This window comes from Trichosurus vulpecula, chromosome 7 (assembly GCF_011100635.1).
Source record: "Trichosurus vulpecula isolate mTriVul1 chromosome 7, mTriVul1.pri, whole genome shotgun sequence".
Taxonomy (NCBI): Eukaryota; Metazoa; Chordata; class Mammalia; order Diprotodontia; family Phalangeridae; genus Trichosurus; species Trichosurus vulpecula.
Window position 1 is genome coordinate 9,743,214 of NC_050579.1, and position 26,728 is coordinate 9,769,941.

General features: G+C 51.2%; 1 protein-coding gene across 1 annotated transcript in view; it reads right to left on the reverse strand.

Annotated features, from left to right (window-relative positions):
* The window catches only part of PCNT (pericentrin), a 116,283-nt gene that overhangs the window by 82,184 nt on the left and 7,371 nt on the right, over window positions 1–26,728 (reverse strand). Inside the window, exons 4-16 of the mRNA XM_036766831.1 lie at window positions 25,598–25,747; window positions 20,181–20,291; window positions 16,929–19,187; window positions 16,731–16,826; window positions 13,739–13,915; window positions 10,631–10,886; window positions 7,553–7,608; window positions 7,028–7,202; window positions 6,231–6,355; window positions 6,016–6,069; window positions 5,320–5,431; window positions 2,466–2,709; window positions 1,858–1,945 (exon numbers count right to left, since the gene is read on the reverse strand). Coding sequence (XP_036622726.1) covers window positions 1,858–1,945; window positions 2,466–2,709; window positions 5,320–5,431; window positions 6,016–6,069; window positions 6,231–6,355; window positions 7,028–7,202; window positions 7,553–7,608; window positions 10,631–10,886; window positions 13,739–13,915; window positions 16,731–16,826; window positions 16,929–19,187; window positions 20,181–20,291; window positions 25,598–25,747 — 3,903 coding nt within the window. The remainder of the gene's footprint in view (window positions 1–1,857; window positions 1,946–2,465; window positions 2,710–5,319; window positions 5,432–6,015; window positions 6,070–6,230; window positions 6,356–7,027; window positions 7,203–7,552; window positions 7,609–10,630; window positions 10,887–13,738; window positions 13,916–16,730; window positions 16,827–16,928; window positions 19,188–20,180; window positions 20,292–25,597; window positions 25,748–26,728) is intronic.

Below are 26,728 nucleotides of genomic sequence, written 5' to 3' on the forward strand. Positions count from 1 at the left end.
CTTACACAATCCCCACAGTATCACCAGGGTCTCCCAAAGTCCTGAGACCATCCCCACGAGCCAGGGGCCAACCTTCATCATCCTTGTTTAAACTCCAGAATGTCACATTAAGTTAGGGTAACTAATGTGTACCCACCAAGAATCAGCACAATTTCAGGGAAGAGGGAAATGCCCCTCTTCAAACACAGGGAGGAACACCTGCACTCAGGCTTTGAGCCTCTGATGGAGTAGAGCTCCAAACCAAATTCCCAATTCTCCTTAAGACAGACGAGGTGCTCACTGTATCCGGGCCTCACCTTCCCTGTCAACACCATGGCTAAACTCTGCTGCCAACACCCAGCTCTCTCTTCTGCAAACCTAGTAAACCCTGGTTTTCTTAGCTACACACTGAGCTTATCTGGGCCCTGGCCTGAGAATCAGGACTAGTCCCTGTCCTGGAGAACCTGACTAGGAAAAGACAGCTCCTGCCAGAGCCTTTAGGGTTCTCAGGGTGTTGTCCACTAGGCAACCCATGAGAGGCAGAGACTGGGGTGAGAGCCACCACTTGCTTTACGAAGGAGCAAACCGCAGCTTCTCAGGGCCAGGCATGTGCCCAAGATCACAGACCTCGTCAGGACCACAGGAAGAGTCACGTGGAGTAGGCACCAGACATTTTACGTATCTCACAGCCATTTGGGGTGGGGGGAGGCGGGCTCCTGTCTCGTCTGATTCATGAACAATGTATACATTTTACATCAATGAGAATAACAAAAAGGAAACAGCGTGCATTTACAGAGCACCTTAACAGCAAAGGGTTCTACAAATATGACCTCATTTTACCCCATGACTGGGAAAAAGGTAGATGGGATTATCCCCACAAAACAGATGAGGAAACAGGGGCAGGAAGGTTAAACGACTAGCCCAGGATCACACAGAGAATATATGAAGTTGGATGTGAGCCCACACTAGGTCCAGCGCTCACCACTGCACCACCCGGCTCCTCCAAAGCACTAAATAAGCCTCTACTACAGTCCCAAAGAACTCAGGATGAAACATGCCATCTGCCTCCAGAGAAGGAACTGAGGTATCTGAATACAGACTCAAGCCAACTATTTTTTACTCTCTTCTTATACCAAATGAGTGACATGTAAATGTTTCACATGATTGCACATGTGTACCCTATACCAGCCTGCTCGGGGAGAGGGGAGGAAGAGGCAGAATTTGGAATTGAAAACTTTTTTAAAAATGTTAAAATTTGTTTTAACATGTAACTGGGGGAAAAATATTATTAAAAAAGGAAAAAAGTCTCTACTCTGGGCCCAGACTGGCCTGGGGATACAGACACCAAAATGAAATAGGCCTTGCCCTTGAGGGCAGTCATGATGCCATCCCGATGCCATCCCACTGCCACCCACTGCCAATCCGATGCCATCCCACCTCTCCCCCACTGCCAGATGTGGAAGGAGGGCTTGGGAAAGGCCCTGCCAAGCACACCTTCCACCAGCAGAATCCCAGCTAGCCCCAGTCACTCGAAAAAAAAGCAAGTACCCACCTGAAAGGTTAATGACTGGGCGGGGGGGAAAGCCTCCCCCCACGTCAAAGCCTCCCTGCCCCAGTGCCATGCTTAGTCAGCCTCTGCGAGGAATATCCAGGGAAACAGCAAACCTTTCCCCAAGAGGGACAAGCAGTCCCCGAGCTCCTGGCAAGTTCAATCCCCGAAGGCTTGCTGCTCATGTGGCTGGACCTGGCCCCAAGCATCCTCCTCCCTCCAGACTCACAGACTGCCAAGTCCTTCCAGGACCCCTGCCTCGCCCCTGGCACCTGGCGCCCAGAAGGAGGCCGGGGTCAGAGGTGACATTCCTGGGGGCACATGCTCACCTTGTGCTGCTCCAGCTGAAGCATCAGCTGCTCCAGGTGGGCTTTCCTTTCCACTTCAGAAGCCTCTTCCACAAATCCAATGGACCAACTACAACAGGAGAGAGAAATGAAGCACCAGGCCTCTGGCACCCCAGGCGGGGCAACTTGCTGGCCAGCCCCCTGGCCCTCTCTGCTCAAAGGAATGAAGGAGCAAGATCTTCAAGACAGCAGAAAAACTCAACTCCCTATTTCTGGGAGAATTTTTTTCTTACCAGTTTGAGGAAAGAGGAAGGACAAGAAGGAGTTGGCATTTTCTGTGACTCCTGGCAACAGGAGAATCAGAAGAAAATGGAAATTCCCCAGAGAAACCTGCCTGGGGAGGCTCCCAAGGGGCCCAGAGCTGGAGGCTGAGGCACAAAGGACACCAGTGGGGCCATCCCACCCTTAGACCAAAATGGGCATTGCCGGGTGTGGTCAGGAGTAGTCCTTCATCCCTTCAAGACCCCAAAGTGCCAGAAAAAACCCAGGCTGGGAAGTACGGATGCTGGGCCAGGCCGGGGAAACTGACCCAGTTCATCATGTCGGGCCCGCTTCCCTGCTCGAGGACGGCCCAGACTGCCTCCGTTTACCTGACATCCGCCGAGTCGAGGAAGGAGTCCTCCTGGACTTCTTGCAGCCGCTGATGGAGCAGATGCAAGTCTTCTCGGTAACTCTCCTCAGCGTCCCGAAGCTTCTGCTCAAAATAAAGGCGAAGCTGCTCCAGCTCGCTTTCGTGCTCGCCCCTCCTCCGCTGCTGCTGCTGCTCAAAGTCATGCTTGAGATGCTCAATTTGCTCCACGTGGGACGCTCGAGCCAGAAGTTGCTCCTTGAGCTCTGTAATGGGGGGAAAGGCCTCCCGTCACTGGAAATCGAAAGTATGCGGCCAGTGGCCTCCCAGAACCAATGCTTCTGGAGGACAACGTGGTGGGGACTGTGGAGTGAGGGCCAGCCTCACCAAACGCCAAGAAGAGAACTCTCACCCCAATACTGCCCAGGCCACCCTGAAGCCATCTGCACTTCAACTACTCACTGAGAAGTGCTCTGAAGGCGGCACACAGCCTGACGGAGCTCATCGGCCTTGCTAGATGCGCCTGCCAACAGTGGGGGCCTGCGGATGCTGGGATTTGGGTCAAGGTGAACCGGCCATCCCTTCCCCACAGGCTGACATGTACTACCGCCAATTCCCACTGAATCCAATGGCCTTTCTCCATGCTCATCCTTTGGACACTGTCACCACCCTCTCTCTCTGGGTGTTCCTCCCACTGGTCCCACCACTCCTTCTTAGTCTCTTTCACTCCATTTTTATCCAGATCACGCCTATTGACCTCCAGGATCCCTAAGGTTCCGTCCAGGCCCTCTTCTATCTCTGTACAACTTCACTTGGTGATGTCATCAGCTCCCATGGAATTAATGACCATTAAGGTAATGGGTGGTGCTGCGGACAGAGGGCCAGGCCTGCAGTTAGGAAGACCCAAGTTCAAATCTGGCCTCAGAAACTTCACTCTGTTTGCCTCAGTTTCTTCATCTGTAAAACAAGCTGGAGGAGGAAATAGCAAAGCACTCCAGTGTCTCCACCAAGAAAACCCCAAATGGGGTCATGGAGATCAGACTCAACAGGCTGATGATTCTCAATCCACTGCTCCTTCAGCCTCTCTGTTGACCTCCAGTGTCTCATCTCCAACTTCCCATCAGATACCTCAAGCTGGACGTCTAGTAGACATCCTTCCCTACTACTGTGCTGGGCACCACTCTCCTCCCAGTCCCTACAAGTCTATCTCACTTCTCCATTTCTGTGACCCTGCCCCTGCCACATCCAATATTGGTGCCTAAGCCTGCTGATGTCACCTCTTCAACCGCTCCTGAGTCCACTCCCTCCTCTCCTCTGCCCCTGCCCCCACCCTGGTACAGACCCTCATCTCCTCACACCTGGACTGCTACCACAGCTGCTGGGAGGTCTGTCTGCCTGCCCCCAGGCTCTCCCCGCTCCCATCCATCCTCGCTCCACTCAGCCACCAAAGGGATCTCCCTGAATCACAGGTCTGACCATACCACTCCCCCAACCCAATAAACTGCAATGGCTCCCTATGGCCTTTAGGAGCAACTAAAAGATGCTGTTTGCCATTCAGAGCTCCTCATAACACAGCCCCTTCCTCCCTTTCTAGGCTTCTCACACCTTGCTCCCCAACACGCTCTCTCAGATCCCAGGTCCCCAGCCTCCCAGATGCCCCATGACCCTCCATCCCTCCACTCTGGGCGTTCTCTCTGGCTGCCCCCAGATCTGGAATGCTCTCCCTCCTCTGCTCTGCTCACTGAGATCCCTGGCTTCCTTCAAGCCCCAACTGAAACCCTACCTTCTGTAAGAACCCCCTCTATGCCAGTAGTTTCTCTCTGCTGATCATGCCCAAGGTAGGCAGTAAATATCTCGTTGGGGAGGACCTGTTGGCACATTGTCTCCGTCATCAGACTGTGAGGCCCTTCGACAGCCAGGACTGTCTTTTGCCTTTTTTTGTATCTCTAGGATTGGCACAGCGTGTGGCACACGGTAGGTGTTTAATAAATGTTTGTTGAGTAACGGTTGACTAAAATAAGGACAAAAACCATCATACACATAACACGCGCACATATGGATGGGTGAGCGTGCACAAGTGCGCACATGCACACACTTACATGTAAGAACAATGACCCTTGGCCAATCCCCAATGGTGCCTGTTTCCTAGTTTTCTGTTTGATTTGCTGGAAGGGGCAGGAACTCCATCATCCTTGCTCTATTAAGCACTGATGTAACAAGATGTTACATTACCCAATTCTCAAGGTCCTGCTAGTGACTCCAAAATTCTACCCCCAGGGAGGAATCGGGCTTTGAGAAGTGCCTGGAATCCCGGGACTTGGGAGCTCCCTCTCAGCGGGGAGCGTGACATGGCCTGGCCCACCAAGGACTCTTTAAAGGAGCTGTCCCCGGGATGAGCCAGCACAACCTGACCCCCCAGCCCTCCGCAGGGAGGCCACTTCCTGTCACACCGAGCTCCTCGCTTCTTCCCGCCATGGTCCACAGTCCATCAGCTCCCCACACACCCAGGAGGCAGAGGCCTTTTCTGCACCAGGGCCCTGCCCAGTTGCCCTCTATTTCTTCTGGACCCACTTATCAAGAACCAGAGCGCCGGCAGGGCAGCGAGTGGAGAGCCAGGAAGGCCTGAGCTCCCGTCCTACTTCTGACCCTGCCTGGCCATGTGACCCTGGGCACTAACTCACTTATCCTCTCAAGGTTCTGATGACTCTGTGTGGCAGAGGAAGGGGCTACCCGCATTGACAGAGGGAGTCCCCCACATTGTCCATTATTTCCTCTGAAGGAAGGCAAGCTTTTTGAGGGCAGGGGCTGTTCAACGCCTAGCACAGTGCCTAGCACATGGGAAGCAGCTCTGGCTGACTACGCCTATACAAACCTACCATTCAACTCTTGTCGATTGGCTCGTGTGGAGTCAAGCTGAGACCACAGCTGCTGGATTTCTTCTCGAGACTGAGCCTGGAGTTCTTCATAGGAGGCTTGGAGAGTGTCCAGCTGCACAGAAGGGGACAGCCATCAGGAAGAATACTGGGGCCTCCGCTGGGCGAGTCACATCAGTACTACTGACTCAAGGACAGGTTTCAAACACAGGGATGCAGGCGAGCACACCAGAGGCTCAGGCGGCCTGGGCGTGAGGGCGCCGACGCTGCCTATGACTCCAGGGAGCAGCTCAGAGAGATGCCTGCAGGCAGTGACCTGGCAGGCAAGTGCCAGGCCTGCTCTGAGCATGAACTTCCACAACTATAAATGGGTACCAACACCCGCTGGGGCCATGATGGGGCCCTCAGAGGAGAGAAAACGAGGAGCTCCTGCCGAAGAATGTACAGCACAACACACACATGCACAACATGCAGGCACATGCATGCACACATGGATGGAGACACACACACACACACACACACACACACACACACCCCCGAGCTGTTATCACAAGTACAGACAGGGGAAAGGGGAAAGGGCCAGTATGGATGTTCCCCAGAGAACCTCGGGCTCAGAGCTTTAGGACAGCAGGCTAGTCACTGGCCTAAGAAGGGGCCCAAGGCCCCAAGGTGCCAGGAGCCAGGGGAGCTGCTGCTCACCTCAGTGGAGGGAACTTTCACACCAGGAATTCCATGAGGGCTCCAGAAACCACTCTTCCCCAACAAAACAAAAGATCCTAAATGCGCTTTTGACATTACAAGTGATGACACTGTCCCTAAGGACAAGATGTGAAGTAACCTCCCACCAAGGCTATTCCAAAGTCTCTTCGTGCTGTTGACCAAAGATCATCTGAAAGCTGCGTCTGGGCACCCACCTCCTGCTGCTTTTCTTTGAATTTCAGATTCATGTCTTCTAAGTACTGGTCGTGCTGAAGCTGTAGCTCCTGGCGAAGATCCTGCAGCGCCACATGGTGCTGGGCCTGCGCGCTTCTGAGAGCAGCTGCGAGATAAGCAGCCACAGGGATGTTCTTTGTCAAGGCCCAGCTCAGCACATAGGACCCACGCAGCCAGCTGAAGGCTACGTGTGGCCTGGAGGCCACGGGCTCCCCACCCCTGCTCCCTCCCATCCATGAAGAAATGATGCTCTTCTGATGGCAAAATGCCAAGGGCATATTCTTACCGAGGGCAATGTCTAATATATCAAAAGATTAAAAGGGAAGGGAATTTAAATTTTAAATTAAATTAAAAAAAAAAAGGAAAGGGAATGGAAGGGGAGAACAAGGCACACTGGGCTAGGTGTTGAACCCCATGAGAGCACCCCGGAGGCAGACAGAGGCTGAGTGACTTGGCTAGGGTGCCACAGGAGGGAGAGGAGCTCAGGTCTTCCTGCTCACACCCTCCACTGTGGCGCCGCCTGCATACACAGACTCTTTTCCTTCTGGATCACAAAGCATTTAGGCCCAGTGGGAATGAACTGGAGCCTCCGCACCTCACCTTGCCGCCTTGTCGTCACCCCCCCACCCCCCGCCATGCTTTGCCACCCCCTGCTATGCCTCACCTTGCTGTCCCCCCGCCACACCTTGCCTTGCTGCCTTACTGTCATCCCCCGCCACCACACCTCACTGACCACCCCCCCCCCCACACACACACACTGCCCCATGCAGAGACCTACCTTCAGCCTGGGCCTTGTCGTGGCCCATCTTCTCCAGCTCGGCCTTCTGGTCGGCCAGTTGGGCCCTCAGAGCCTCGCGCACACTATCCACTTCTGCCTGATGCTTTTCAGCCAGCTCTTCCTCTAACCTTCTTAAGCACGTGCCCCGCTCCAACTCCCAGTCTCCCTTGAGTGTCTGGCAAAACATCAAGCACAGACCACAGGCCCCTCTGGAGGATGTGCAGATGGGAGGTAGGTAGGGAGGGCCAGGGAAAGTGGGGAGAGAAGGAGGACACCAGTGGGGGACAATCACGGAGCCCTCCAGGGCTGGCAAAGGGCTTGACACCTCTCACCACCCCCACTTCCCACACCCCAAGGTCAAGATCACGGTGACCCCTACTGGAGAGAGAGAGAGAAAGAAACATACAAGCCTTATGGTTACCAGGTGTGTGCACATGAAACCCAAGCTGGGTGGTCCAGAGCCCCAACACTGCATGCCACCCCTGACAAAAAGCAAACCAAGCAAACAAAGACAGGAAGGAGTACCTCCAATGTCTGCACGTGTGCCTCCATTTCTAATGCCAGCTTATTTTCCAAGTCAGCTGAAATAAAAAAAGAGAGTCAATTGTGAACGCAAATGAGCTTCTCGACAATCCCATACATCAGACTTTCTCAGTCTGCGGCCTGCTTCCCTCCAGTTGCTCAGCTATGGAAGGCATAGCCTGTGAGTGGGCCTTCCAGGAAGAGAGGAAGGGGGCTGCCAGGGTGGGCCAGGTCCTAGAGTGCAAGGAAAGAACTTGGCCATGGCTGGCCTGCAAAGTATGTGGACAAGGGACAAACGTCATTCCTGCCAGTCCCACAGGGCGGGCAAATTCAGGCTGGATGCTGAAAATGTGAAATGAGGCAACAGTAATACTGTGAGGGTGGCTGGAAGGAGATCCTGGGGGTCTCCCCACGTCAGGGAAGACACACCCTGATTAAGAGTTAGCCTCCCAGACAGCTTCCTCTGGCCGAGTTAAGAAAGGTGGAGAACAGGGGGAGGAAGGGAGCCCAGTTAGCAAGTACTGCAGCGCTCCCCAGGAGAGAGGGGCAGATATGGGAACAGGGAAGAGATGTGAAAAATGTTCTGGAGGAAGAAACACCAGAACAAATGGGGATGACATGCAGCTAGGGCTAGAACAGCAACAAAGGAAGGTTGGCTTATTGCAACTGACGCTAACTGGGCCCAAGACCCCGCAAAGCCGTGTTCTGCCAACCCTGAGAGAAGCTGACAGTAACCACCAGGCCTGGTGCCCTTTCCAGAAGCCTCGGTGACCAAAAACACCCTGGTTTGCAAAGGAGCAGCGCACAACCCAAGCCTGACTTTGCCAACTCTGCCTGATCATGTCAGCGAGAGCACGGGACAAAGAAACCCTTTGCAAACAAACCCGAAGACTGTCAGAGCTTAAGTGCAGGGAGAATTCCTTTAACAAACACCTTCAAGCAAACACATCCAGCCTCCTTTGTTCTACCTAAGGCTGGGCCTCCCTGGACCTCCTACACAGCCCCAGAGTAGGCTGTGAGCTCCAATGAAGGGGCCGTGAGAGCCTGGTCCCCAGGCACAGGGAGCAGGGCTGGGGCACTGCTGTCACCCAGTCTGAGAGACACTGGACAGGACAAACCCAGGGGGTGGCCCAGTCTGGCACTTCTCCAAGTGCAACAACGCGGGGACCCCAGCAGGTCCCCTGTTGGCTCATAATAAGTAATACTAAGGCACTTTCATTGTGATTCAAGAAAATATTAATACATGTAACCCACAGGAGCTCATCTTTAAGAGTGGAAAGGAGTGCTGAGACCAAAAGGGCTGAGAATCGGGACTGGTCCCATGCCCTCACTTCTCAAAGGAGGGAAAAGAGACCTTGACACTTCCCCAAAGTTAGCTGCAGACAATCGAATGGAGCCCAACTGCTCTACGCAAGCTGCAGTGTAGGGAAACACAAAATGTCCCTTCTTCTGGCTACCAGGGCACAAGAGAAAGAGACTCATCCTCACATGGTGGCAGCACCAGCACCTAAATACTCTGTCCAAGCCAGATTCTGGTAGAGCATCCCCCCAAGGGTCAAGCACCTTCCTCTCCACCAACTTCCCACAGGCCCAGGGTACCTTCTGTCTTGGCCTTCTCCCCTCTGTGTGTCTGTCTGTCTGTCTGTCTCTCTCTCCTTCTTCCCTTCTCCTATCTCTCTGCACACACACACACACACACACACACACACACACACACACACACACACACAGAGGTTGTGTGACCCTGGAAAGGTCCTGGACTGATCTCTAAGGTGCTAAGCAAGTCTGAGGGAAGCTGCTTCATTAGGCATTCTCTACACCAATGAAACTGCAGGCCTGACCCAAAAAGAAACTCAAAACATGCGGGACACTTGGCGCACCTAGAGCAGACCACACCCAATCTTTTACGAGGCTCTAGTGCAGGAGGCAGGGAGAAGCAGAGACACTGTGGCCAGCCAAGGGTCGGCATTCTGAGAAGCCTCACACCTGCAGAGATGACCTCCCAAGGACGGCTGGGACTGTGAGCTGGCCCGGACCCTGCTCCTCCCACATCACAAGGAACAGTGCTAAGAGGCCACATGGAGAGGCCATGGCTGATTGGGGCAGGCACCGCCACATTCCAGCTGAGTGGTACAGCTCAGGCTTATCATGAAAGGAAGGGTACGAGCATCTGGAGCACCCACTGTGTGCCAGGCACGGTGCCAAGCGCTTTACTCACAACGACTCTTGGGTGTAGGTGCTGTTATTACCCCCATCTCACAGCTGAGGAAACTGAGGCAAGCAGAGGTGAAGTGACTTGGCCAGGGTCAGGCTGCTAGGAAGTGTCTGGGGCTGAATTTGAACTCAGGTCTTCCAGACTCCAGGCCCGGGGCTCTACGGACCAAGCTCCCTGCTGCCCCTGACTCTGAATCAAGAGTTAAATTGTGTCTGCTAACGTTCAATCCTGCTGTCAAAGAAGGCCAACGATCAGCTGCCCTAAAGTTCCCACATTCAAAGAAGTGAAAGGGATGAGCCTGAGCTCAAAGGCCACCCCGTCCTGACTCCCAATGGGGCAGATGAGAAAACTGAGCCTCCCGGAGGTCACATGGCTTTCCCTCACCCCCAAGTTCTTCTTCACTGTCTTAAGAAGGCAGCTTCAAGGCACAGGGTGTGTGCTGAGCTGGAGCAGGGCCAAGCCAGGAGGAACCGAGAAGGCGCACAGGAAGACCTGCCCTTTGGAGCACAGTCTCCAGGGCTTCAAGGTCTAGGAAGGGTCTCTCCCTTCCAGAAGGCAGACTAGCTAACCGAGCAGCAGAAAAACCTGGCTAGAAACACACGTGTGTGCAGGTACCAATCCCATATGAGAAGAACTGGAGGCAGCACAGGTCCCTCTGTGCCCCTGGAGCTATGACTTCATGGGGGTCAGGAAGGAGGCTGCCTGTGTCCCTACTGCCCACTAGTGTTGGCTCAGGTCACACGGCCTGGACAGATCAGAGAGGAGACTGGAGCGCTGGCCTTGCCCGCTCAACTGGGCACCGAAGGCACCTCCAGGGCAGGGGCTGGGGCCCCTTCCTAGCAGGAGGCCAGCGAGGGGCACAGTACCTAGGTCCTGCTGGTGCTTTGAGGCCATCTCTTCCTTCTCCTTACGATGCTGCTCCCTGATGTGCTCCAGCTCAAACTGTTGGCGGCTCTGGACAAGCGCCACCTCCTGTGCCCGCTTGTCATTGAGCATCTCTCGGAGCTCCACGAGGGCCGTCTCCTTCTCCTTGTGCAGGTTTGCCTGGGTCAGCTCCAGCTGGGCCGTGTGCATATTACTCAGGCTCAGGCGCAGAGCCTCCAGCTCCAGGCTGTGGAGAGTCTACGAGGGACAGAAAGCACGGGTTAGCCAATGCAGACCAAATGTGCGGCTACCTCGTTGCTGGCCCAGCATGGTGGAGGGAGCCTCTCGGAAGGAGAGCCCTCCTCGTGGGCTGGAGCCACTTCCTCTGCGGCTCTCCCCTCTCTGAGGAGATATCCCCAGGCTTCCCCTACTATCTGTTCTCCAACAGGCCCCATGCTGGCAGAGCCTCGCCCAAAGCTGGGCACAGGGAAGCAGGCACTTACTAACTGGTTGGGCCGAATACCACTGAGCACGTGCCGGGCTCCTAAGGAACCTTGGCCAGGTGATGTAACCAGGATACAGTGAGTAGGCAGCCAGCCCCCTTTGGCCCCTGCTCTGGAACTGGGCTGTGTCTCTAGAAGCTCCCTGTTGATCTGCCTCTGCCCCCTTGGTTGCCCTCTCCAGACTCTGAGCCAGGGGCTCTCTCTCCCATAAGCCCCTTCCAGACCCTCCTTCTCCTTAGAGCTTACATCCATGGGTCTACATCAGCCAGTCTTGAGCCTTGCTGTCCCATGACATAATATCCTCACGTCAACAAGGGACAAGCCCTTACTCAGTCTAAGGCCTGAACACTCTAAGGAAAGGTGAGCGCACACAATCGATGCTTTGGAACTGCCGGACTGGAGAAGACTTTGGAGAGGCCCTTGGACGGCAAGGAGGCCACATCAGTCAATGCTTAAAGACGTTAATCCCGCCTATTCACTGGAAGATCAAATACTGAAGCTGAAGCTTATCCAGTTTGGCCACATAGTGAGAAGCCGAGATTAATTGGAAAAGACCCTGACGTGGGCAAAAGGGGAGGGCAGGGGATGGGATGGATAGATAGCATCATGGCAGCAATGGACAAGAGCTTGGACAGACTCTGAGAGATAGCGGAGGACAGAAGGGCCTGGCGTGCTGTGGTCCATGGGGTCACCAGGAGTTGGACACCACTGACCAACAACAAAACACTGGAGACACCAAGACCAAAGTGAAGATAAATCCAGCCTCAAAGAACTTATGTCCAACCAGGGTAGGGAGGGTGTGGAAAGATGGGAGGAGGGTGAAACAATACATACACAGATGAGGGAGGGGAAGGGACGGAGTGAGAACACATGGCCTGGAATTCAAGGTGTGAGAACAGCAAGAAAGGCCTCAGGCGATGCCCACACTCAGTCTGGATGGGAGCCGGGAATTCCAAGTGGCAAACGTGGGTAGGAAAGAGAGCATCCTTGAGGAGGAACAGCCAGTACAAAGGGGTGGCAGAGGGAAAGGCCAGTTTGTCCAGAGCACAGAGCCTTTGACTGATCAATGAGACAACAGACATCCTGTGGATGATTTCTGTGTGCCAGGCACTTGGCTGGGCACTGGGAGACAGAGAGAGAGGCCCATACACATACATACACACACACACACACACCATGCCTTCCCCCCACACACAAACCACACCACTCCCACACACTCCCACACACACCCCCATCACACATACCACCCCCACACAAACACCCCCCCCACAAAACTCCCCCACACCACCTCCCACACACATATATCACACACACCACCCCCCACACCAAAACACCACCCCCACACAAACCCCCACACACATAGAGACACACACACACACCACCCCCCACACCAACATGCGAACACACACCAACACACACACCAACACACACACACACACACACACACACACACACACACACACACACACACACAGTCCTTGCCCTGGAGGGGCCCCAGGCAGAGTAGGGGAGACAACAGACAAAGACAAAACACACCCAGAGGAGGAGGGAGGCTGAGCTGTCCAGGGGCCAAGTCCGGAAGGAAGACAGGCACACTCAGAGGTAAAGGTGAGGAGGGAATTAGGTGGCAGCAGCCAGTGCAGAGAGCTGGACAGTCAGAACAGAGCATCATGTTCTGAGAACAGCAAGGATGTCTGTCTCCCTGGCTGGGAGTCAAGGGTGAGAAGCCCGGCAAGGCCAGAGGAGGCTGGGTCAGGAAGGGTCTGAGAAGCCCAACTGGGGATTCCCTCTTTGATTCTGAGTAAGGATATGACCTAGGCAGCGACCTGAGGGAGGACCTAGGCCGGAGAGACTCGAGGCAGAAACACCAAATGGAAGGCTACTGCAGGGCTCCAGGTACCGAGTGAGGAAGGTCTGCAGTGGAGAAATGTCTGTGTGAGGGAACACACAAGATGTGGCAGAAGCAGAAATGACAAGATTTGTCAACAGCTGGAGAGGAGTTGGGGTAACTCCAAGAGCCTGAGAAGATGCCAGACGTGCCCTCAAAAGAACAGCAAAGTTTGTTGAGTACCTGCCTGAAGAGGGAGGGTAATGGGGAAAGACCATGAGTCTGAGACGCTCCTGGACATCCAGGTCAAAAGATCAAACAGGAAGCTGGAAAAGCAAGATTGGAGCCCAAAAGAGAGGAGTGATGTGAGATCACACCAGAAAAAGAGGGTGTTACATACATGGAAGAAACCAGATTTATTCTACTCAATGCCTGCTGGCAGAGCGAAGAGCAAGTGGACAGAAGATGCCACAAGGCAAACTGGAGGTTGATGCCAGGAAAGCAGTGGGAACTACCCAAGGAAGGAATGTGAAGCACTATCTCTGCCAGGTGGGGCGTCTGGAAGGGGAAGCTTGATGCAGACTGCTTGGGTGTGGGCCATAGGGGCATCTTGTTCAGGTAGAGGCTTAAGAAGATGCTGTGGCCCCTAAAGAAGGCCCCCAGCCCCCAGCCCCTGGGTGGCCCTCTGGAGACAGCCTACAGAGTCCCAGACTAAGGAGGCAGCTACCTGCCCAGGAGCCCCCCTAGTCAGAGCCGTGCTCAATGGGAGCCGACCCTACCTGCGCCTGAAGCTGGGCCTGCTGCATCTCTGCTTCGTGGAAGGCACCCAGTTGCTGCCGAAGCTCCTCCATCATTTGCCGGTGCTTGCTCTGAAGTCCCTCACGGAGTTGCTTCATCTCCTCTTTATGTTTACAAATCAGCTCCGCAATCTCACGATCACGTTCTCGTTCATGGATCTTGAGAGAGAAAACCCATGCCGATCATTGTGGATACCCAGTTTCAGGAGAGAAAGGACAGAATACAGTCCTCAGCAATGAAGATGCTTTCTGAAAGTTCAGAAGCTTGGCCCCAAGTGCTCCGGGGCAAACTGTTACAAGCCTTCAAGAACAATTCATTCCAAGGTACAGGGTCTGTTGGTGAATGTTACCTTGTTTTCTTTATGAAGAAATATGGCCCTCCCTCTAAAACCTGACAAAGACAACCCTTTGCTAACAGTTAACACAAGCCAAAATGCTCAATAAAGTGTTAGTAAGCAAATACGTTAATATGCTTAAAAAACACACATAAAATATTTGGTCATGACCGAGAGCCAAGTATCAAAGCACATCATGGATAAAATACAACATGGATCTATGAACAGCTATGAATGGAGCGATTTCTTCCTTGGCAAAACACTGTGTGCACGAACCCCAGAGTCACTGTTGGGTCCCAGACTTATGGCGGGATGGGAGCCACAGCATTCTCCAGTCTAGCCTCCATTCGCACCCCCTTTGATGGAGGAAGTCCGTGGGACCACATGGATGGTAAGAAGCCTTTGCACCCAGACTCTGCCCTCAGCCCCCAACCCAGCTCTACGATGAGAAAGATGTGAAGACTCCACTAGCAGCAGGCAGAGCAGCCCAGGCCCTACTACTTCCCTAATCCTAACCCTACTATCCCACTACTTCAAAAGGACTCGATTTCTGAAATGCTTAGGATGGGGAAAAACAGGAAAAAACATAAAAGATTTAACACAGGAAAGACCCAAATGTCATCTTTGACCTAGAAAACGCACAACTCTCTCAAAACCAAAAATCACCTCAGCCAGGCTGGAGGGTCCAAGCTGAAGCCAGCACAATCACGTGACATTCTTAGACACCAGCATTAAGGACCAAGAAATCCTTTTCTAACAAGTACCACCACAAACCTCAGAGGGGCTTCACTACACACACGACAAGAAGGCAGAATGACCAAAAATAGAGGGAGATCAAAACTGCTGCAAGGAAACTCAATGCTGCTGGATGGATGAACACTTCCTAAATTAAACACTGCCTTTTCTGCCGGAAAGAATCTAGGAATTAAGGACTTCTTTCTTGTTCTTAGCTTGGTTCGACCTGGCCCTCCAGCTGTCAAAGTCTAGGCTGACCGCCACTGGAACAATCACTCTCCCCAAGTCTGATCCATTGTGAAAAATCCCATTGAGGATTAAAAAAAAAAGTGATAATGTTCTTGGCTACCAGAAAAAATTTGCCATAAATATATGGTATCCATGGGAACATTCTTCCTATCAAAGACCTTGGGGTATGTGTCTCACAGTAGAATCTCTGGTTGAAAGGTCATGTCATTAGCATGATATAAATTGCTTTCAAAACACTCATCCTAATTCACAGCTTCACCAACAATGCATCTATGTGTCTAACTTCCCAAAACCCTCCCAACAATGACAGGGGTATCATCAAGGTCATTCTAACTGGTATTTCATTGTTAGCAATCTGGAACATTCTTTCACATGGTAAGTAATAATTTCCAATTCTTTTTGAGAACTATTTTTTATAGCCTTTTTTTCACAACCACTCATCTGATGGGGAGAGATTTTTGGATATACAGACATATACACACGCACATGTGCGCACATACGTGCGTGCGCGCACACCCACACACACACACACACACATACACACACACCCCCACCCCCATCCCAGGTCTGCTATCTGTATATATCTTAGATACCAAACCCCATCTGAAAAATGTGATAAAGATCCTTTTCCTTCTCAACTGCCTCCCTCCTTATCCCAGTTGCATTAATGTGGTTGGTACAGCCACTTTTCCATTTCATTCACCAAAATGATCTTTTATTTGTTGTAATTGCCTCTATGACTTGTTCAAATCTGGAACCAGAGTAGATGCCCCCAGACTGGAGAATAACTAAACACCACAGCCCCTTAATGTGAAGAGAACATGGCTGTGCTCTAAGAAATGCTGACTATGATAAATGCAGAGAAGTGCAGAAAAACTTCAAGGAGTCAGGAAGGTGGCAGTAAGCAAGTCAAAAGAACAAGGGACAAAGACAAGAACAAAAGCGGAAACAGACACGGACAGTCAGAAGTGAACATCATGAAATGACAGAGAACAAGCATGGCTGAGAAGAAGGGACAAGAGGAGACAGGGCCCCACTGCTATCTCTGCAGAGGCCAGAAGGCCTCCAAGGTGGAATGCTGCTTCTATCAGGGGAAGGGTGGGGGGATGGGACACATGACCTGTGGCATCGAGGCCACACGCAGCCCTCTAGGCCCACGAGTGGGGCCTTTGACTGAATCCAGACTTCACAGAACAAATCTTCCTTAACAAAAAGATTTGTGTTGTAAGACTCAAAAGGCTGCACCCAAGGACCTAGAAGGCCACATGTGGCCTCAAGGCCGCAGGTTCCCCAGCCCTGCTCCAGACCAAAGCCCTTAAAAATCTCTTCAGCTAATGGTTTCTCCCCTTCTTCTTCTGTTCTCCCCTTCCTTTCATGTTTTAAAAAATTCTTTGTTGTATGGATAGCTCTTTGGGAAAGGGGAAATCTAGATGCTGTAAAACTCGCTATCAGTAATAATTTGCTTTAAAAAGAAAGACAAGGAACCTTTCCCCAGCTAGGGAACACAGATGGTTGCTAAGTCTCCCACCCACAAGCCAAGTGAAGAGCAGGGTCTGCAGCCCCTCTGGCTCTGTGTCTGTGAGCTGGCCAGGCTGGTGTGGCCAACACACCATAGCTCCCCTAGAGAGAAAGGAGCACCTTGCTCCCAGGAGTACCTTCTTAATCACACCGATCTGTTCTTTCCGCTCTTCGTTCCATTTCTGCTGCTGCTTGGCCAATTCCTCTTTCATCTGTTCGCTTATATCCTCCACCTAAAAATAAGATGAGGGAGAAGGAGGAGAGGGGTCTGCTCAGAAGCTCCATCCACAGCACCTGGAAGGAAACCCAGGCTGCCTTGGCGCCCTCTGGCCTACCTCTTTCTGGTGTTCCCGCCTTAGCTGGGCTCTCTCAACCTCGTGCTGACGCTTCATCTGATGCATCTGCTTTTCATAGTGGCTGCTCAGCTCAGATGGGCCATCGTCCAGGGTCCGGGCAACTTTCTGTGCCTCCTCTGTGAGCCACCACTCTGGCTCTTCATGAGCGTTTTTCAAGGAAACCAATGGCTGAATCGAATTATTTTCTGCTCGCATGAAATCAGATTCTTTCGCCTTTATTTCAGCATTGAATTTCTGACCCTCTGAAGAAACAGATTCAGATTGTCCAGCAAACTCTCTTTTTTCATTCCCCTTTCCTTTTTCTAAGCATTTAATTTTCTCAGTAAGTTCAAGTATGTTTTCCTCAAGATTTTCCTGATCTTTAGAAAAACTTTTTTCCAGAGTATTTTTTTCTTTGACAATTTGTGTAAACAGATTTTCCTTGATAGTGATCTCAGCCTTCAGGGTCTCCAGCTCTGGCAGCACAGTCTTTTCCAGGGTGGTCTTCTGACCCGGATGCCCAGCAGACACTTGGCTCTTGGCTTTGTGGGCACCAAGCTGGCCTTGCCATCTGTCCTCCTCCTGACTGTGCAGAGCCTCACGATGCACTGAGTCAGAGGCCAATTTTCCCACTTGCCTCTCCGCTTCCTCCTGGAAGATCTCGGCTACCCCAGGCCATAGAAGAGCCTGGGGAGCTGCTGAAAATGAGCCTTGTAAATCTGTGATGCTCCCAGCTGCAGCCCCAGGATCATACGGATTTTCACCCTTTTCCTCCAGTCTTGAGATGATCTCATCACAAGATAATGAGCTTGCCCTCTCCAGGTCCAGTCCAATTGGAAGGCTATGTCCACCCTCCCACCATCTCTCCTCAGCCTCTTCAATCTCCTGGGAGAAATTCCTGAGTGCCAATTCCTTTTCCCTAAGTAGCTGATTTAACTTCTCACATCTCTGCATCAAGTAAACTTTATCATTGTCCATTAACTCACAGATTTCACTTAAGTCTCCCTTAGAGAAGCCACAGCCACACTGTTTGTTTGTTACTGGGTCAGCAAGCGATTCTACTTTAGCAGAATTTCCTACTGACAAAACATTGAAATTGATTTTTTCGCCCAAGCCAATAATCAGCTCATCTGACAGGAAGCCCAGACTCTCCCTCTCAGATTTACTTTGTAAAGCAGTTTCTATATCAAAATATTCGGGGGTCTCAGATACACTCAAATGATCTTGTTCTGTGCAGACCAGGTATTTTTCCATCAAGTCTCCAGCCCCCTCCACCACCAATCCCTCCAGTGACGTTTCCCCATCAATGGTATCAGCTCCAATCATTGGGTCATCCTCACTCAGGTCTTCTTCTTCTTCAGATTCTAAACTGCACCTTTTGAGAATAGTCTGATATTCCGACTCACGGCAGAGCGGCTCTCCTGGCTGGACACACAGCTTGCTCTGCATCCTCTCAAGTTCAGCTTCCTCGCCATCAACAACACCTGGCAACCCTCTTTCCTCCTGCTCTGACCGTCCTGATTTTGTGTCCCAGGCAGTGATGCCCTCGTTGTGCTCCAGCTGTAGGCCTTGGCTGTTTTCAGGCTCTTGCAGCAATTCCCCATTCAGTCCTTGGACTCGGGAGCTGAGTTTTTGTACCTCCTCATCCTTGGCACCCCAAGCTTCCTCTGAGTGTTTCTCTGCAGAAGAAGGCTTTCTTTTAAGATCCTCTATCACATCCTTCTCCATCCACTTAGTCTCATCTCTTTCCTTTTGAAAAGCTGTCATCTGGCTCTCTGGAGTGGCGCATAAGCCATTTCTATGTGGATCTGACTCTTGGAGTTGATTCCTTAAATTGATGTTAACTCCACCGAGACTCTGTGGCTGCCTGTCGCTCGGGCCTGTCACTGGGGGGGCTCCTGGCCTTGTGGGCCTGTCTGTTTTCCTGTATTTCCCATCCACTGAGTCTCCACAAGCCTTTCTCACTTCTGCGACCCTGAACTCAGGCTTCTCTTCTAACATATTCCACCTCAGTTCCACCTCCTTTTGGGGATGTGCTTGGGACTTCTCAACACAGTCTCGCTTTCCCTGTTTGAATTCCCTGATTTCTGAGTCTTTCACCGAAGAAGCATGCTGTAATGAAATTACGGCCTCATCAAGGCCTAAGTGGTCTTGGAGACTGCTGATCACCCCTTCCTTCTCTTTGACCTCCTGTGATGGCTTCTGAACAGCGCTTTTCAAAAGTTCTTCCATCTGGGCAAACATATTATCTTTGATATTCTTAAAAATAAAATGTTATATATCAACTAAAGAGAAAACTTCATATGTTAATTTACACATTAATTGAAAATAATCTGTTATTATTCTACCAAATTTAATGTTGCTTAAACACAAGTCAGTACAGGTCAAAGTGTCCTTGTCTGTTTTGTTTATAAAGTTAATTTTCAGTCACGAATGCAAAGAAAGGTTCGACATCACCACAGAATCATCTTAAATTATGTATGGAAATGATGGAAAAGTTAAGGACAATTAGACTAAATGATATCCAAACGGCCTTGCGCAAATTTTGATGTGATCTTGGTGCAGACAAGGCCCTTTTCTTTCCAATTGTCCACAAGGCGGACAACGCTTAACTGGTGATTTCCTGGGTTTGCAGAGACAATTCCCCTATTTTAATACCAAAGAACTCATTGTCCCACTGTGGAGATGAACTCAACTCTAGCCAATGATTAAGCACTATGAACTATGGGCCAAAGGGGTCATGACAAGAATGAAATTCTATTTGGAAATCAAGTGTGGAATTGGGTCTGCATGCACGTCAGACAGCATCTCTGATCTACATAGGGTTAACTCTGCTCTGCAGAACACAAGTGACTAGGACCTTGTGCTTTTTTGGGGGGCGGGGGGGGGGGCAGGATGGAAGAACCACTGGATCTATGATATCATCACTCTCAGTGAGGACACTCAATCCACCCATCCACCCACACGGATCAGCACAGGCTAGGCATCTTCTAGAAAGGGGCAGAAAGGGAACCCTTGGCATGGAGAGGTCTGGGGCCTTGCTTGGGGCCAGAGCCAGCACTTGGGGGACCTGAGCCCAAGCAGATCCTTCTGACTCCCAAACCAGCCCTCTGCAGTCACAAGGGCCACTCAGTGAACCCCCATAGAGAAAAGCCTCTTTTGTAGAACAAGCACCCTCCAGGCAGCGGTCTCAGGTGAGGCCCCCGGGAGGACCTTCAGCACTTCCCAACCCTGGGCCCTTAGGTACAGTACCTGCTGGGGGGAATATGGCTCTGGTGGGCACTGCAGAGAGGCTGCTGCTGGGGGCCGGGGCCAGGATAAGCCTCCTTTGGCTGGCATCTTGCTCTTCAGAAGCTCGCTATTCTAAACACCAAGTGATTGGCCCATGAGCTCCCAGGTCAAGGTGGAAGCTCCTGGTGTGCCTCCCTCCCCCCCACCCCCCAGAGCTCTTCACAGTCTCTAGTGGCCCAGAACAAGGAGAGCTGCCAATGAGGTCAGACTGATAACACGTACACTCGTAAAGGCAAAGAGAACACCCTTCATTCCCTGGGATGTGGCCCACGGCCTGGGACCTGGCTCCCTTTGCTCCGACCCTCCCAACGCACACACAGGAGGCAGCCTCCTGCCCTGTCCTCCCTAGAACGCTTCCCCACTCCATTAGAGTGGTTGGTCACAGCAGGGATGCCCCTGGTGGAAGGCTCCTTCCCTCTGAAAGCTCCCTCTCGGATCCCTCAGGCCATACCGGCTGTTCCTCCTGCCACTACCCTGGATCCCTCAGGCCCTTCCTGCTGTAGAGAATCACAGAACAGAGTGTGGGAAAGGCCTTCACAACCATCCTGTCCAGTCCATGCTGGAGATTTGCACCCAACCAACACTTGGCCATCCCACCTCAGCTTGAATACCCCAATGCACAGCTGGCCCACCAATACCGAATAACGTCCACCAGTGTTGCCACAGCACTTTCAGGCTGATAAAGGGCTTCTATGTACACTACCTCATTTAATCTTCACAACCACCCTAAGAAGGAGGTGCTAATGTGCTCCCGTTTTACAGATGAGGAAACTGAGGCAAAAGTGTCTGAGGCTGGAGCCGTCCCCCCCCAACCTCAATGTCCTTCCCCCAGTGCCCCCAGCAGCTTCAAGGTGTTCATTCTGTCCAACTCCAGACTCAGGACCATGTTTATTACTCCCTATGCTTCATCCCCCCATTTGCTCCTCAACCTCCAGGATTCTCCACCAGGGAGGGGAAGCTGTGCCCAGGGTCACCCAGCAGTGACTGAACCTCGACCTCCCTGCCTCCAAGCCCACACCCCTCCCACCAGACCATGAGGGCAGATGGCCTCTCCTCTCCTCACCACCTGGCCTCCATGCCTCTCCGGCTACTCACAGCTCAGCAGCCCAGTCCGCTAAGTCGTTTGCTATCTTCTTGACCCATGACTGTGAACAAGTAAACGCCTTCCTCCTGTTCGATGCCCCTCCTCCCGCAGCTCAGACTGCTTCTTCTCAGTTTCCCTGCTCTCAGGGACATCGACGCACTCCGAGGGTCAGTCCTGGGTAATTCTCACACCACCCTGCCAACACTTGGCTGGATCCTTTTATCTGGGGACTCATCTCACTGGCACCTCAAATCCACACCTGGTGAAACCTGCATCCCATCTAGGTCAGTGCCCCCTTCCAGGAATAGAACCTCATCCTGATCCCAGAGGCAGCCTTCACCCCACGACCTCATGCTCCCTGACCCTCGCCCGGGCATCTTCTAAGTTACCTTCCGCTAACTCCAGGGCTAATACCAGTCTTGTTTTGGAGTCTTCTCTGCTCTCCCTTCACTCCACCTGCTTCATCAACAGCCAAGATCTGTGATCTAACTCTACACAGCATCCATCCCACATCTCTAGTTTGGTCTCCCTCTTGACATGACTGCTAGTTTGTCCCGTGTATCTCTTCTACATACATGTTTGCACGTTGTCTCTCTCACTAGAGTATAAGCTCCTTGAAGGGAGGGTCAGTTTTTGCTGTCCTTTGTAACCCCCAGTGCTCAGCACAGTAAGTGGCATGCAGTAAGCATTTAACAAAAGACTGCTAGGGTGGCCAGGTGGCCCAGTGGGCAGCACACTGGGCCTAGAACCAGGAATCCAGCCTCAGACATTCAGGAACTGTGTGACCCTGGCCAAGTCACTTCATCTCTGCCAGCTTCAGCTTCTTCATGGGCAAAATAGGGATTTCTGGATCATCTGAGCACCAAGACGTAGGACTAGACATTTTCTCCAACCCCACAAACTCTCAAACCTCTCCAAAACAGAAATCATGCACCAAAAATAAAACCACAGCAGCTGTCTCCATGGTCTATGATGCCCAGCCTCCTCCAGCACCTTCCATCCTGTTGGCAGTGAGGCTGCATAGCAATAAAGCCCACGGAAGTCTGCTCCAGGCCTGACAAACAGCACCGCAGTGGACAACCCCACGGAATGTCAGCAGTCAGCATGGCTCCTCTCTGAACAGCTGGTGCTGGGCCGGAGAACGCAGGCCAGGCCACGAGGGCACGACGCTGTGCGTGTGGAGGCTGTGCGGCACTCCACCAAGCTGGAGTCACTTCTGACCACCTACAAGTCAGCTGAGGCAAAGACCGAGGCTGGTCTACCAGGAACTGCCTAGTGTGGGAGAAGGCTGACGCTTAGAGATCTTGCCTCCAGGGAAATCACAACAGGAGGGGGCAGAGTCAGAAAGTGAGCAATACAGGAAAGTAAGGGGGAAAATCCTGAAATTACCAAAGGTCTTGGCAAGAAAACTTCTCAAACCTTGAAAACAAGCAGATAAAGCAAATGGAAAAACAGCAACAATAGAAGGAAATGCGGCCTCCAGATCTGGTCAATGAGCTCAGGCACCTATGAATAAATACGGCAATGCCGAGGAAAAAGTCCAACACCTAGAGAGACAGAGGATCCTGCGGAAAGTGAAAACACACAACGCTGCTCCTGAGCGGCTTAAAAGATAAATAAGCAACGTTCACAGCCCGTGCAGCAAAACCAAGAGGCAGAAGAGAAAAGTTGGAATCTGCAACAGCCGCCTCACCAGGGAAATGAGAGAACAGAGATCAGGAAAGCAAACAAAGATCGGAGAAGGAAAAACAGGAATGTGAAAAGAAAACCTGCTCATTGTGCAAGCAAAACCTACAGATCTCCAAGAGAGGATGCGCCGAGACCGTCTAAGGATCCTGGGGCTCCAGAAGGACAAAACAGAACAAAGAGCCTTAAAGCTATATGGAGGAAAACAAGAGATGCCCAGACTTTCTGAATACAGAAAATTGGAATCCCATTTGAAGGAATTCACAGATCACTTCCAAAAAACCCACAAAGCTTCAAATTTCAAGACCCAAAGTGGTCCAATTTAACAATTCAATTCACAAACAAGTTCTGCAAGCCATGAGGAGAAAGCCCTGCAAATACAAAGTAGAGGACAACTGAATAAGGCACAACTATTGTGCATCCACCAGAAAATGTAGAGAGAATGCAACGTGTTCTGCAGACCACTGCTCAGAATGCAGCCCAGGGTGATCGACCGTGTGAGTCTAAGCTTCACTATGAATGAAAAAAAGATGGGTATTCAATGATAAAGAGGTGTGTGAAACATCCTTAGAAAGAAAACCAGAAGCGAACAGATTATTTACTTCTTGAACACCACAAACAAGACGCAGGAAGAGTGAATAAGTGGTGTGGTCTGTGGGATTGGGTGCTGGAAAAGGCCACATGTCTCTATCTTGGGGAGGGGCAAGGGTGTTGGGGGTGGGAGCTGGAGCTCCTGGAGACAACTGGCACCTGGGGGAACAGGAAAGCATGGAACCCGGGAGATTTCTGAGGCAAACGAGGGAAAAATGGTAACGGGGAAGGGTAGCAATCACTGGTACAGTAGGGGTTCTTCTATGGTGCAGTGTGCTCTCTGGTACTGTGGGACAGGCAGCTCTGCAAGGCAGTGGCAGAAACAGCCTAGAGAAGGCCAGGATAGAAAGCTTAGAAGCTCTGGAAAACAGAGAATAGAAAGACTAACTAATCATAGAGGGCACGAGTTAGAAAATGAGAGTCTACAGTAGATGGAAAAAGAAGATGAAGAGAGTAAGAGAAATCCTCTTTGGAAGAGGGTACCAAAAAATGAAATTTTAAAAACTAATGAACAGAATGCAAATGAAAACAGCTCTGAGGTACCACCCCACACCTGTCAGACTGGCTAACATGACAGAAAAAGGAAAGTGAAGAGGATGCGGAAAAACTGGAACATTAATGCATTGTTGGTAGAGTTGTGAACTGATCCAGCCATTCCGGAGAGCAAATTTGGAACTATGCCCAAAGGGCAACCAAACTGTGCCTATCCTTTGACCCAGCAATACTGCTATTAGGTCTGTACCTTAAAGAGATCAAGGGAAAAGGAAAAGGACCTGCATGTACAACATGTGTAGCAGCTCTTTTTGTGGTGTCTAAGAAGTGGAAATCAAGGAGATTCCCATCAATCGGGGAGTAGCTGAACAAGCTGTGATATATGATTGTGCTGTAAGAAATGGCAAACAGGATAATTTCAGAAAAACCTGGGAAGACACATATGAACTGATACAGAGTGAAGTGATCAGAACCAGGAGAATATCATACGCTGTAACCGCAATATTGTAATGATGATCGACTGTGAAAAACTTGGCTACTCTGATCAAGACAAGGATTTAAGATAATCCCAAAGGCCCCCTGATGAAAAATGCTATTCAGCTCCAGAGAGAGAACTGAGGAACTCTGAGCAAACTGAAGCATAGCTTTTTACTTCCTTTACATTTTTTGGTTTTTTGTGTATGTTTTCTTTTGCAACATGGCTGATACACAACTGTTTTGCATGACTCTGCACAGATAATTGATATCATATTGCTTGCTTTCTCAAGGAGTGAAGGAGGGGTGAGGGAGAGAATATGGAACTCAAAATTTTTTAAAATGAAGGTTAAAATATTTTTTACACATAATTGGGAAATGTTTAACAAAATAAATAAAAATACATTACAAAAGGAAAAACAAAACCTAATGAACAGGACTGGTTGAAGGGAGGAGAGAAAGGGGAAATTAGGGTCAGAGTTACTAAGAGGGGAAAAAGGGGGAGAATTATGTACAATAAAAGCAAGAGAGAAAAAGGTAGTAGTAAGCAAAACCCCAAAGGAAAACAGACAACCAACAAGACAAAGGGACTCAGGAATGAGGGGAACAGAGCCCCCTTAGAAAAGATTAGGGTAAAGTAACTGAAGAGCCAGAGCACTATGTACACAAGAGAGTAAAACTCCTAAGCTACCCAATAAAACTCCAGCCCTTCCTTTGCAGGGTTACCGGGAGGAGTGCTCTATAACCCTTCTCGGGCATGATGAGCATCACCAAGACTGCCTTGGTGGCTCGACCTTCACCCGGCAGAACGTTGGGCAGGGGAGGAGGGGCTGGCAAGCCAGCTGGGGAAGTCTCTCCAGGGTTCAGTGCCCCAGGAAGGTACCAAGGGCTGGCCCATACTAGTAACTCAAGGAACTTTCCATACCTCTAGTCTCCAAACCAAAAAACGCCTAACTCTATAAAACAGTAACCGGGTGCAAGACTTTCTTAAAAATCAAAAACATTCTTCTGTAGCGTAGACTGACTTCAACATAGCTTATGAACAAATTACCTCTTGTAACTGATGTTGCAAATCCTGCATCTGACTGGCCAGGAGGAGCGCTTCCTGCTGGTCGTGCTCATGGTTCTGCCTCTCCCGCTGAAGGGTGCTGGTCAGGCGGACAATGATTTTGTCTCTTTCCTGGACTGCCATCTCTAATTCCTACCAAGGGGGCCAATATAGAACATGAGCTCATTCAGGGTACGGTACCCATTGAGCATCCTGCAACCTGAAGGCCACAAAGATCCAGCACAAAGCACTCCTCACCATGAGTTGGCAGGAATGCTCACGGAAGGCTCCGGGGCCACCTGGATGGACACAAGGAGACTGAGCCCCACCTCTCGTGGCCCACCCAGGCCTCAGCCACACAGCCCTCACTTCTCCCCGGTGGGACTGCAATCTACAAGCACGGCCCTCCTTCCACTCCAAGGCCTGCTATTTATATGAATCTGGATGGGCCTGAGCCTATCCTATCCTACGCATGTGTACGAACATGTGCACGCACACACAGATTAACTTTAAACATCAACCAAACACATCAGATGCTTCACCAAAATTTACATGAAACATAAAGGCATTTCAACACCCAAAATGTCCCTGCGAGACACCCCCACTGATCTCTACCCCAGGGCACACTTTTGAGCTAGTGGGTGTTTCTCCTACCTGGCCTCAACCCCTTGAAGAGTGGAGATCATATCAGAGAAAAGGAAGCAGAGGCCCAAAAGATGAATTACCTAATCCCTGTGTATCCTTGGACCATTCATCACTCTCCCTCTGCCAGCCTCAGTTTCCCCAACTGTCCAGTTCAGAGTCTGGACCAGCTACACCACCAATTTGAATCAACAGCAATTCTGTGCTGTGCCCCAGGCCTCTCTGTGTGTCCCTGGGACCCGAGCAGCCTTTCTCCCTTTCTTCTTCCATGGCTGGGCAAGCAGAGTCTCTTGTACTTGCTGTGAGCCTGGAGCATGTTGCTCCTTTGGGTCATATGTTTACTACGCAGTGGAGTAAATCAATCGGCCCAATTTCCCCTGAGGGTCTCTTCAAAGCTCCGAGCAGTCCAGGGAAGAATCTAGCTTCTCAGCCACCCCAACAGTGACCATCTCCCAGGCTCTCCCTGCAGGGGTGGCAATGACCATGGACTCG